We start from the raw sequence: 14111 nt of genomic DNA, 5'->3' as shown, positions 1-14111 counted from the left end.
GCTCTCCTTTAATGTTTCTTCCCCTCATCCCCCTGTTCTTCATCTAATCATGCTTGCTAGTGCCCAAACCCAAAAGTAAGCCCCTGACCAACAGTGCTGCGTCCCCTGAGAGGAAGCACTTTGGAGAGGCAGCCTGTGAACTATGTGAATGTGAATGCTAGAGAAAGTGAGCAACAAACAAGGGAGAGGAAGACTGAGCAACCACTTTCCTCCATCCATCTGTCAGCGAGCCAGCGTGCCCACTGATTCTGTTGTCACCTTGGCATCCTGGCTCTGCCTATTAGCCTGCTAGTTAGAATGGTATTTAGACTGGCAGGACAGACAGAAGCAAGAGCCAAAGGGTCTCCTGCTTGGCTAGTAGCAAGCTAATGTAAAACAGTAGATGAGCCCAGAGGAGCACACGGCAACGTGAAGCAGCTGCCTCCTCCAGTTACATCAGTCTGCCTTAATTTGATTCCATCTCGACAGGATTCAATTACATTTTATTAATTTTGGCACAGTGCGACTACATAGAGTTTGATTCAATTTCAGGCAATGCAATTTAACTAGACGCAATCAGATTCACTCGAATTGAATGAATTTTTAAACATAATCTCTTCCTCTCTCCATATAAATCTTCTCATTGCTCTAATTTTCCCTTTCTGGGATTGGAGAATGGTAGAATTTAATGAGCGGTGCCAAACTCCTCCTGCACAAGGACCCCAACTGCTCAGAGTATCTGCATTTCCGTGCTTCTGGTTGGGAGAGACTCCCTAGAGAGCACATTAGTCACTTCAGTGATAAAATGGGCGATGCAAGTGAAGACAGAACAACGTTGGCAGACAGATTATTGAACATGCATGTGTTTCTGCACCTTGCCTCAGAAAGAAGTGAGTTTATTCATAATATTCCAAATGTTGATCAATTAAAGCTCATAAATGGACTCTCATCTCTTCTCTCGTGCTTTATCTTTGACTACAAAATCATTTCCCCCTTTTAGCATGATCTCTTAGTCGATAAAATTAAAAATATTTTAACTAAACTGAGATCAAAGCAACTTTAAGGTACACAGATGGATTATATGACATAATGCTTCGCTGTAAGAATTTAAAAAGAAAGAAAACCACTCCTTATGCATTTTTAACAGTTCCTCTTCAGGTCATTTATCTCTTGATCATATTTTGATCATTTTCTGTTTTTGCCCTTTTTTCCCCATTATAGCAAACAACCACAAATCAGGAGAGCCATGAGTATAAATCCTATTCAAGGACATTTGTAAATACATAACTCTACAGACACACTGTTAATAACCACAACGGCCAACAGAGAGATGCTGCCACTTACAGATAAACTTCCCAGAGGATTTCCCGTCACACCCTCTGTGCTTAATTTGTATACATTTTGTAGATGGCAGGACATCCACATTTATGTGTCGCCAATTACAAAGTTAACCATGGGGAAGTCTTGCAGCAAAGACTGTAAACATGCAGGGACTCATGGAAGGAGAGTCAGGACAGTCATGAACTTAGAGGAGAGAAGCCTTAGAATCTATTGCAAGGTTCAATGTATGTTGAAAATGAGGTATAAGCTCTGATAGAAACACGATCAACCCAAGTTTGCAAAATTTAGATGCAGTTCCACATTTTGCAATTATGCGGTGGAAATGGGATTTTTCCGGAATTGCCAATGGATTTTTATTTTCTACTCCAGCATTTGTCTTGGTTTCCTTTAGAATTTCCCTTCTTAATCATTACAACACCCCCTCTGGTAAGGAAGGCAATACGTTACTCAAAAGGTTCGGTTCATTTAATTATTTAATGTGAAAGCAAACAGGGACATACAAAATGTTGAGAGAGGGCAAGAGGGGTGGGGGTGGATGGCGTGCAGCACTGTTGCATGAAAAGTGCTTTATAAATGAAGTTTGACTTGATTTGAACTGAACCAAGTCCCCATTCATACCAAGTCAAGTGGACAAATAGCTATAAAAGCACCCTCAGAGACAATTCATGTCAGGATAGTTCAGGAAATCAAATAAATGGAAAATTTCTCATCGTCACCACATCATCATTTAGTTTGCTTTCACACTGCACTTTCCTAAACCAAACCTGGATAACGTCACACAGTTGCAACATCTACCTACTAGGGGTGATATTACCTGACACAACCACTGACCAAAAACAAAACAAAATCAGAGAGAAGAAGAAAACACAGCTCCTCGATTGGTCAGGACTGAAAACAGAAATCATTCCCCTTCAATCAATTCATTTAAATGAAGGATTTAAATTTCTTTCAATTTCTTTAAACCCATCAGTTCGGGGCCTCATACGTGAAGATAAAAAATCAGGCATTAAACAGTTTTGATCACACTGTGTGTGGTGTGCGCTGATAATCTAATCACAGAACAACACACACATAACGATGCTGTCCCGCAACTCATCTACAATCTAGTCCTCCGAGTATGACAAACGTCGAAACGTAGAAGAAGAACCATAGCAACAACCAGCAAAAAACAAAGAAGAAGAAACATAGCAACAACCGGAAAACACAACACCCAGCATGGAAAAGGATATATAGGATGAGGGAATGATGGTGGTCTTGGGACTACTGTTAACAGAAAAAGCCAGAAAAAATAACAGACTGGAGACGGTGTGAACACGGACTTTATTTACTTCCTTGTTCCCCAGCCAGCTCGCTCTCTGATTGGCTACATTCCGTTCCATGTCACCACCCACGCAGTCAGAAAGCACGAGTCATTGGCGTTCCTCTGAAATTGGCTCTGAAATATTGAACATGTATTGAACACAATATTCCTGATTGTCGGCTACAAACCGTTTCGGAGCGGATTATCGGGACAAATCGGCTCGTAACACACCACAGACCAAATGATGATTGGACAGGGAAATCTCACGAAGATTGGGCGTTTGCTCTCCAAGGTCGGAAAGAGGTAAAATCGGGACAAAAACAGCCCAAAAACTGTTGTGTGTGTACCAGGCTTTAAAGTGTTGAAAGAAGTGAGTGTTGTCTGTTTAAAATGGGTAGAAGTGGACTGTATCAGCTGCACTGCATCAGCCAGTCAACTCTAAGGTCGCATTGCCATCAAACTGAAATCAAGAACCTGCAGTGGCAAACACATCGTACTCCAAAAGAGACCACATCCAACTGCAAACAAGGATGTACTATCTACTCCAGCACATGAGGATGACACTGTCAAGTACTAAATGAGTGAAATCTCTCAGTGATGCCGATTCAACATGTTGAACCGGCTAAGAAAAACAATGAGGCTTGAAAATGCAGATGTTGTGTTACACACCAGAAAAACAAGACAGGTAATCCACATTTCCCTGGCTGTTGGTATATAGTGGCTTAATAGCAAAAAAAAGCCAACTTTCCTCAGCTCCCTGTAACATCATGATGTCCCTCCATTTGTCCCATTTTCTTATCTAACCTAAGATCTGCAGTGTAAAAATAGCCCTGCTGTGTCTCAAGGATCCGATTGGCTTATCATTATGTCTCCCAGTTCTTTATTTATTTTCTTTTAACACTTTTGAACCTCTTGCTAATTGTTGTGCAAATGTTTGTGGTTGATTTGCAGGCCTTCTGATTGACTCTTGGCATGTGGCCTGTGGTTCTGTTCATTGAGCTATGTGTGGGTTTCTATGGTTTGAGGTTGATCAAAAGTGATTTGAGTTTCCTGGAACTGCTGACAGCAGGTATTTAGGCAAAAAATAAAAAAACAAATAAATAAAAAGCAGCCCGCTATTAGATAATTTAATAGTTCAGTGTTCATGTTTGGAAATAGACTGGAAAATATAAAAGCAGGAGTTAGAAAATGTGGCTGCTTCATATCTAAAAATGACTCATTTCCTTTCCATCTCATTTCATTCTCAGCAAGCCAACAACCCTACAGCACAGATGCTTTTCTTGAGTATCCAGGTGTTTAGAATATTACATTCTCAACTTGTCGAATACACAATGTACAAATGCAAAGCTAAGGCCTGAACTCGGCAGATCAAGAGCTAAAGGGCACACATATGGAATCAAAAGCTTGCAGGCAAATAAATAGCATTTCCATAACACTGAGATTGCCCTTTGTACAATTCAGAGCCCTGCTGACTCTGGACGTTCCTTAAATTGATGTCTCACACGCAGCTGCCTCCAGGGAGTGATTCCATTTTCATATACATATATATATATATATATATATATACATATATATATATATATATATATATATATATATATATATATATATATATATATGCTCTCTATATGTGGACTCTCTTTCCCAGTCTATTAATCAAATAACACAATCAATTTCACCTTACAGGAAAAAGACACAGGCCATTTCTTTTGGTGAAGAACTCTGCATATCATTAACAGGAATTTTTGATTGTTGTTGCACAACCTAAACTGTTCGAAAGCATTCTTCTGGGATCAAATTATAAACATGACAGGAAACTTCTAGGGTGTAGATTGTCAGAAAAAGCAATACTTCCTGCAAGATTAGAGGTGTGATTTTTCTGGCATGGTAAGTAGCTAATGATTCATTTGTGCAGTTTGAAGCTAAGCATGTGCACATCCAACTAAGTGTGTACATGTGCATTGCATTTATGTTTGATTGTGGAAGCATGCACATAAACCCCAACTGGATGTAAGCAAACCTGAAACATGCATAAGCCTGGGTTCAGGGTGCAATGAGAGACACTTAAGCACAAGGGCATAAATCTTTTAAGCCCTGAGCAACTGACATTTCCCCCCCAAGAGATAGAGAGAAATATCTTAATTACGCCACTTAACGTTGCTGTGGCAAGTCCCGGGTGAGCCCAAGCAAGCATATAATTCATTGTACTAAGCGTCTGTAACAGCCAAATACATAAACCTTCAAGGATGCATACTCAATTGCGGGCAAGACAGTAAGCTGGGAGTTCAAAGCAAATGTTTTCCTTCAGGAGCCAGTGGGGCCAGAAAGGAGGGTCTCTGCAGAATTGGTGTACGAGCCGGGGCACCTGCTGTAGATGATTCCTGTTGACATGAATCGCTGAAAGAAAATACAATACCTCTTTCTTGTTCTAGCCCTTTCACTGACGGATTAGTGTCTGTTCCAAGCCCCCACATAGATAAAAGATACTGAGCACTGAGAGTCCAATTCAGACTCATCCACGTCCCCCTTAACTCTCCAATACCCTTTTTATCCACGTTGCAGCAAGCTGCTTTCATTGTCGAGCAAGTCATTTTGTGTGGACTTTGCAATCGCAAAAAATATGATAAGATTGGAAATTGGTTGGCAAGATGGTGTAACACCACTGCAACAAAGGGTAAGTAACAAAGCAATGAATATTCCAGTTAAGGCTTATGAACAGTAGTATCTGTCTTTGTTTGACCTCTGTAGGATTAATAATAAATGAAAGTACAATTCACAGAAGCAGTGCTCTGAACGCATCCTCTTCATCTTCCTCTCAGTCGTGACACGATTTTCCAAGCGTCTACTGATTAAACTAGGCAAGAAGTGAGCTGCCATTAGACTGATGTCATACTGAAATGTCAAAGGATGGTGATCTCTGTGGTACAAAGTATCTTACTCAGGTGCAGTATGTTGGGAATTGTTTTAAAGCCACAAGAATAATTAGAGCGTGCACCTTAGGCACAGGCTAACATCTTCTGTCACATGTGCCATTCAAATTCATCTATTTCTACTCCGACTTTGAAGTCATGAGGTACCTCAGTAGGGCAATATCTGCATGCAACATGCTTTTATGACCAGGGGCTTATGGCTTCACTCTTGGCGCTACTTTGCAGCGCTCTACCCCCATCTGCCGTTGTGCGTCAGGAAGCGTGTGTGACCACACAGCTAAAACGTGGAAAGAAAAAAAAAAAGAAAGAAAAAAAGAAAAAAACTCTGTTTGCTTTTGAATCTTGAGCTATTTTCTTGAATAAGTGTGATATTCACACTAAGATGATGAGACAGGCCAATAATTTTAGCAATGTTTTGGCACAGCCTGCCTTGTTTGAGTACATTTAATCTGACAGCAAATCTTGCTCTAAGAGCCTAAATTTAGCATTTCAAGAAACATGTATTCTACCTATTTGGAGCTTGAGGAATTGGGTCTTTTTCTACAATGGACGCAGAATCAGAAACGCATATATCAGAAAGAAAGAGGCAACAACGACCAAATAAAAAAGCGCAGTTGTGTAAACGCTTCTCAGTGCAGCACACGGTTGCGCGTGCAGCCACGCACGCGAATGCTAATTAACAGTAAGGTGTCACTCTGTTGCAGCAAATACAGCCCATATGTCCAAACTTTCAGAAGCATCTCCGACTGTGAAGTCGGATCACAAATCTCCCATCATCGCAGGATGCGGACTGAGGGAGATGTTTCAGCGCTGTCTCCATCTACAGCACTGCAAGACTGAGTGCACCGGACAGAGTGAGATGGGAAAATAAGAAGGCGGTGGTCTAAACAAATACTGCTCAGAATCTCGACTTAAAATGCAGGTTTTTATGTATGATGCCGTTTCAAGTTAAGAAAGATTAAACCAGAACGATCGCAGCTCTAAATTATCACACCAAAACATTGCAGCATCATAAAGGCTCCTCTAAAACATTACAGAAACTACAGAGTCGGCAGTGTGAAATAACGAGAGCAGTTTTTGTCCAAGGAGTGCAGTGTGTGTCTCACCCCTAAAAAGGACCCCATCATAATCCCCCTTTTCAGGGAGAACGCATTCTGGCCCCTACAAGACGTGCTCCAACTACCAAACAACGTCCACTTAAACAATCCACCTCTCTCTGCTTTCAGTTCTCTTTGCCCTGCCGCAGATCAAGATGGCACATAACTTGTCCACAAAGTCACCAAGCTTGCAGGTCTCCCCCTACACTGGGGGCTCGCATACCTTACCTTGACTGCTGCAGACGAACATCCCGAGTAGATAGACCAGTTTCAGCATCATTTTGGGGCAGGTTCGGGGCTGCCGGCCGCTGCTTTCAGCTGCTGTAAAAAAAAAACGACTAGGGTGACACACACGCTCTGCTCCGTTCATCCGCCGTCCCGGGCTCCGCTGGCGACTGATCTGCCTCATCTCCTTCCTTTCCCTTCCCTTCCTTCCTATGCGCGCGCTCCCGCCCGACGCTCGTGCTTGCTCGGCGCTGAGGACCCCCCTACAGCATCACTCCTCTCCAGCCTCACTGCTGGAAGCTGTTGGCAGGAAACAGAGAAGATGATGAAGCACCAAGCCAAACATGATGTGCATGACTTTATTTTTATCTTTTTATTTATTTATTTATTTATTGGAAGGGGGGGGGTAAGAAGGAAATGTATTTAATCCGAATTAGTACAAATCTTTGTCAGCACGAGTGCAGCAAGGATTTCTGGTGACCTGCTCTAGCATTGTCACCTTTTAAACAGTGGGCCCCTGTAATCCACCACCACATGCTGCAGCACATATTTATCTCAAATTTTCTGGCAAAACAAGAAAATGTTTTCTTGCATGCAGGTAATAACACCTTTTTACATTGGCTGTAGGGAATACTTTTAAATTTTTGTCCGGAACCATAATTTCTACAGCATTTTGGAGCAAGAGGATGAAATCAAGTAGAGACAATTTCTGAAAATCAAATTATTTTTTGCTCAGTTGGATAGTGTAAACCAGTTGAGTTGCAAATCATCTTTGGGATTTCAATTAAATGAAGTGGGGAAAAAAAGCAACTGGTAGTCATAATAAATATAATTATTAATAGAGTGGAATCTCTCCCAAGATGAACAGAACTAGTTTTATTCTAATTTCCCTCTTTGTAATTCTCTTTTTATGTTTGTTTTGCAGCTTGCTGTAGTACTTTTAATGGTTTATTTTAAACACTGAGTTGTCTTGTACATAAAATGTTATACAAATAAGCCTTGCCTCCTTTGATTATTTGACAGTAGTATGAAATACCTAATCCTATTGTATTTTTCAGCATGTTGACATTCCAGTAAAAGAACTCCATACCATCAAAGAGTCTGAGTTTGGAGTTTGTTGTTGACAACAATCTGAAGCTCCTTTTTTTCTTTGGTCTGGAGCACTCAGCGTGCATTTCTTTAAAAATAAAAATAAAAAAAGTCTTGACAACAGATTGTTGTGGTAACAAACTATATTTCCACAGCGTGATGGTTCATTCCAGATAAGACTGGAGTTGGCACCACCTCTGGACAAGGTAAGTTAGTGCTTGGCAGTGCAGTGTATGGGGGAACAAAGGTCACTGGTGTCCAATTTAGACCTTCACCTTTTCACACTAAAATGACTCCAGTCTCTTTAATTACTTAATTTATGCACTGTTGAGAGAGAAATATTTAAATTTCTTCCAATGTTTCTGGGATGTATGCTTCCTATTTGCCTGCTGATCAAGTAAACTGGCAAAGCAGGGTGTTCACCCACGGCGTAAAACGAGCCACAACCGCCACTGAGTAAATACCAGAGTGTGCAGCTAAATCTCCAAGTTTTTTTTTTTTTTTTTTCTGTAGCACCTTGGTGGGGGAAAACACTGTCATTTTTAACTTGACTGCATTCCTTGCACTAAAAGGCTGCAGGGACTTGTACACCTAGCGATTCATCTTCCGATTGATGTTTGTAACCATTCTGAAAGCACTGCAAACTCTATGATAAAAGTAAACTCACAGGATGAATTAGACATGAGAAAGTAAACAGAGAGCCTTTGTGCCTTAAGATGTGTTCAACTGTGAATTATTTATAAATTGTTTGATGGCAGATACAGTAGTAGCGGTTTAAAAGTTCCCATCCAAGCTGAAAGCCAGCCGAATACCTGCTGGCTTCCAGCCCAGTTCCATTCCAGTTCCAGCCAGCTGCCTTCCAACTTCCAGCCGCCAGAGAGGCCCCCTCCTTCTCCTGGGAGTGTCGATGTTTTAATCAAACTCCACCCATTCCTTGTAATATAGGGTAGACCCAGAAGATGGCGCTTCTCTCACAGACTTCTCATCGCCCGTAGTCTGTCAGATTTTATCTGAATTTACACTGACCGGCAGAGGCGCCACTCAAAGCACCTCTGATGGCCAGTCACAATTCATAAAAATGCATAAAACTTAAAACATAATCATCGTTTGACGTGGAATGTGAAATTGTAACATGCATGTGCGCTGCCAATTGTTTTATTCAGAAATGAATGCTAGTAGGTTAATAAAACCTTTCAAATACTGGATCACAGCCCCTAGCTCTATTCTCAATAGGATGTATTTATCATACTGATTAATCTTTTAATATTAGCATTATTAACATAGACAAATCAGATTTGGATCAAGCAACACAGAATCTGTTTGAAGTAGCTAGGAAGGGTTATTTTATTCTCATATTATTTATTTCACCACCATAAGAAGACAGGGCGACAGATAAAAGCCCCACGCAGGATCGGAGATAATTTCTTCCACTTCAATGTGTCTAATCGCGGGGGGACATCCAACACTCGCTGTGCTGCGACTTCCTGCTCGCCGGGAATCCCGATTACGTCACCCCTCCAGGTGGGCTATTCCCCGACACGCTCTGATTACCATTCCAAAAGGTACTGTATGCAGCCCCCAACTTGAACATGCGCCTTCTTCAACATTCGCACTTGCTCCAGAAAATTACCATCTCTTAGGCTCCTCCACCACCACTTTGACTGTGGATTGATAGTAAATGAGCCGCAATGAGGCAGCTGAACAAGTGACCCAGTTTTGTGATTGTTGCACATTGGGTAAGAGTGGTAGTCAAACGAGTCCAGTTTGTGTTGTCATGCTACCAGAAATTCAGTAGGCTAGTCGGTCCTAATGCAGTGAATTTCCATGTTAATGTTGCCAAATTCAATAGCATAGCAAGAGATGAAAAAAGAAACAACGAAATTTCTTCAACATGTTAACCAAAATATTTACCTCTTAAAGCATAAACCAAGTATTTACAACAAGCAATGTGCTTTTTAACGTTAACGTGTGCCATAGCCTACTGCACCGCTGTTCCTCCTTCCAAGTCTTCTTTTTTATTATATTGTTGTTTTATCATCTGAATATTACGGAAGCGTCCAGCTGCCACAGCCATGAAAAAAATATCTAAGCAGTTTCTCGTTATAACGAGATAGATTCTCGTTATAACGAGATATAAATCACGTTTTAACGAGATGTATTTATCTCGTTATAACGAGAATCTTTCTCGTTATAACGAGATAAGTTAAAAATGTATTTATCTCGTTATAACGTGATAAGTTTATTATAAGAACATAGCCTGTACTGTATGCAGATGTTGTTACGACCTATATTGGAGCAAAATACATTTCATGGAAAATATACTCATCAAGCAGAAACTTTTCAGTTCTTTTTGACAATGATTAATTGTTCTACTCTGGTTTATTGCTGTACAGAAATGTGGGACAGTTATGAGAAACACGTAGGTCACCTGCCTGCGCACAGTGAGACGGTGGGTGCCTGTGTGTCTGAATTGCCACAGAGCAGGCATCCCCAACTTGGGACCTCTTGAGCCAGTGTCCGGCAGGTTTTCAGTATGTCCATACTGCAGCATACCTGACTCAAATAATGGGTCGTTAACAGGCTGGTGCAGACCTTATTCTTGCACACAAGACCGTTATAAGCAACACGGTGCGTCACCTGCCTGCACGCAGTGAGACGGTGCGTGCATGTGTCTGAGTGACAATAGGGTGTGCGCGCTGCTTTCAGTTAATAATATGTTATCTCCTGACAATAAAAATGAAAATTATAAAGGCTATATGCACCGCTATGTTCTTATAATAAACTTATCACGTTATAACGAGATAAATACATTTTTAACTTATCTCGTTATAACGAGAAAGATTCTCGTTATAACGAGATAAATACATCTCGTTAAAACGTGATTTATATCTCGTTATAACGAGAATCTATCTCGTTATAACGAGAAACTGCTTCGATATTTTTTTCATGGCTGTGGCAGCTGGACGCTTCCGTAGAATATACTACAACAACACAGAGAAAATATATGAAAGTTTATTTTACGCTGGTATTTGCGCAGCAGAGTTTTCTGCCGCCGGATTTGTAGTCCAGGAACGGAGAACACAGCTGCTGCCAGGAAAGGTGGATTACATTTTGTTAAAGCACAGCAATCTCCGAGTAGCCTATTATAACCTCTCAGTGGCAAAATAAAACACACTGGTCTGGTTTAGTCTTCACTCTGAAATGGTTCAGTCAGAGGAATATAAAGCTGTTTTAAAAATGTTGAGCAAGCCTAAAATAAACATTCATAGGCTATCTATGTGTTTTAGATTAACACAATGATAAAACAACAATAGGCTATAATAATGGAAAAGAAGCGGTGCAGCATGGCAATGATGCGTTAATGGCTCGGGTCGCGGGTTAAACATCAGTCTGGTTCGGATTTAAATGGAATAAATACATTGGTGACGAGTCGGGTTCGGGAGTCATTCTAACGGGTTAGAGCAGGTATGCGTAGCAAAACGGAACCGTGCAGGACTCTGCTCTAAGCAGTTCGGACTTGGTTGACCTGGAACCATTTGACAATAAAATCTGGAGCCATCCTGCAACGCGCTCGCTTAGGCGTCCAGTTAAACCGTGTTTATTCAACCAGTCCCTACTTCATTGCATTCATTCTTTCCTCATAGCCTACGTGCACATTTTTTTCAAGATTGTTTATGTCAGTTTTGTTTTGGAAAATGAAAAAGGAGTCTTTGCGCAGAACTTATAACATTATTCTAATCTTGCCACTTGCCTATTTTATTATTGTGTATTTTTGTAATAACATGTAAATTCACTGCATAGGAACCAACTAGTCTACTGAATTTTGTGTGACAACACTAACAGAACTGTTTTGACAATGCAACAGTTACAAAACTGCGGCTCATTTACTTATCAATCCATAGTCAAAGTGGTGGTGGAGGAGCCTTGGAGATGGTAATTTTATGGAGCAAGTGCGAATGTTGAGGAATTTAGCCTTTGTTCAAGTTGTGGGCTGCATATATGCAGCCCACAACTTGGTATACCTTTCAGAATGATAATAAACAGAACAAGACACACCAAACCAGGAGCTAAGACCACGAAGTTCAGCATCATGCTTATCTATCTTTGGCGTTTTTACACCAACATTTTTATACACTGGATAATGATAATAATTATCGATTAAAGTCACGGATAAAACTGCTGTTGTTAAAACACACCCATCTCTTACAAAATCTAAAATGTAAAACAAAAAAAACAACAAACAAAAAATCTGGATCACTGTAGAAATATCTTTATTCATTGCTGATCATCTGGCCATTGAAGCGTTTTTATTTGGAATTGGGAACAAATATTTTCCACCCTGTTATATTCTGTTCCACTCTGTTATGTTCCATTCCACCCTGTTAGTAAGGTGTTTTTTAATTTTTTTTTTTTTTACTAAAAACATTGAGGACTGTGAACCTTGTTGCACCATATTAGGAAGTGAGGAACATTAAATTGATTTTGCTTTTCTGTTCCCAGGTCAAAAGGAATGTAATTATCTCTCATTTGAAATACTTGATTATGCTTTCCTTCTTGCCTTTGTGGAAACAGAAACGTGATAATCTCTCACTTGAAAGCAAGCTGGGCGTACAATAGTGTGATGACGATGAAAACTCACATGACCAATGCTCAATAAAGGGTACATGAAAATGTGAGAAATGGTCAAAAGCACAAATACCGTTTGTGGTGAGTGAAACTATACAGCACAGTCCACAAGGCTCTTTTCAAGCACACTCCTCCCCCCAAGGAGTATGCTTGAACAGCTAACGGCAGGTAATGGCTGTGTTTACAAATGTAAAGGTGCTAATTGTTGGCCATTGAATTGTTAATTTCAAACCGGGCAGCCTTTTGGTTGTACTCTGGGCATGGTAGAGGGATAAGAAATCTCTGGGTTTTCTAGTGTTAAACACTGGAAGCGCCGCCAGCGGTCTTTTGATGACCGCCAGTCACGCTATCATGCTTATAGTGTATTAAAAACTAAACGGCTGAACCTGGTATTTTAGGACTTTTATTATATAGTTGTTGTCTATAGTTTTACCTGCTTATTTGTTTGGAAAAGTAAACACATCAATATTTACGAGCAGTTTAGCACGTCTAAACTTCCACAGAGCCGCTCAGGGAGACTCTTTCTCAGCCAAACTGTCGTATATCACGGCTATGGAGTTGTAATAAATGGCCGCCCTACTCTGCTTCTGATTGGCTGTAAGATCACAAACCCTGTGTGATGATAGGCTGCTGGTTCCTGTCATTCCTACCAGCCTTTGCGCATGTGCCTGCTTCAGACAGCAGGCAGGCGGCTGTCCCACCGCTGAGACACAGCTGTATGACGTTTTATCACGTTTTATCACTAGATCGCTATGAATAAAATCCAGGGACACTTCATTTCACAGTATAAACCATTTATTTACTTATCTACTTAGGATAATAGCACTTTGAGGCCTAATTCAGAATATAGGTTGGGCTGGGTCCGGACTTTTGTGATCCCTGCTTTACACATTATCAGTATTATGTTATTTTTACCTGCCGATATTACGTTATGATTTTGTCAATATTCAGTTATGCAGCAGCTGTATCAACCCCCACTGTGAATAACTTACGTTGCAGTCAAATGACCGCTGGCAGCGCTCCTCGGGATGTTTAGAAAGCTCGCTGCTAGTGACATTCACCACTTAGCCGACTTGAGGAGGTTGTGCTTTGCCTCATAACACCATTAGCTACACATGTGGGCTTTTTTGATACATTTATTTGACGCCATTTTCAAATCAAATCATTTTTTAAATGTTGGCAAAAATGCAACAAATGAGCGACACAGCTCATTATAAACTGTTTAGAGAGCAGCAAGATCAAATCACTGCTCCTCCCCGTGGACAAAAGAGGGATTGCAGCTGTTTTTTTACTTGGGCTGCTTAGGGGCAGAGCCTCGCTGACGACGTCATTGCGGGGGATTACATTACCCCCACAGACCTGTGAAGGATCGGCCAAGGATCAGTCAAGCACCAGTCAAGGACCAGTCAAGAACCAGTCAAGGACCCATCATGGAAACAGGGGAACTTTTAAACCGCTACTACTGTATTTAGTAGGGCAAACACTTTATTTGGTAACCGTAAATTCACCTGGCCTGACATGAGA

General features: G+C 40.9%; 1 protein-coding gene across 6 annotated transcripts in view; it reads right to left on the bottom strand.

Moving 5' to 3' along the window:
• Positions 1-14111, bottom strand: part of LOC121635712 (neural cell adhesion molecule 2-like) — a 466780-nt gene that overhangs the window by 323408 nt on the left and 129261 nt on the right. For 4 of the 6 annotated variants that reach the window (XM_041979020.1, XM_041979018.1, XM_041979019.1 and 1 more), the window contains exon 1: positions 6876-7030. The exons of the other annotated variants lie outside the window; for them this stretch is intronic. In XM_041979020.1, the coding sequence (XP_041834954.1) occupies positions 6876-7017 (142 nt within the window). In that variant the 5' untranslated portion in view covers positions 7018-7030. Of the gene's footprint in view, positions 1-6875; positions 7031-14111 lie in introns of those variants that run through there. 6 annotated transcript variants of the gene reach the window in all.

Source organism: Melanotaenia boesemani, chromosome 24, assembly GCF_017639745.1.
Source record: "Melanotaenia boesemani isolate fMelBoe1 chromosome 24, fMelBoe1.pri, whole genome shotgun sequence".
In the NCBI taxonomy this organism is placed as follows: domain Eukaryota; kingdom Metazoa; phylum Chordata; class Actinopteri; order Atheriniformes; family Melanotaeniidae; genus Melanotaenia; species Melanotaenia boesemani.
Note: the sequence above shows the minus strand (reverse complement) of the source record. Positions and strands in the feature narration are given on the sequence as shown.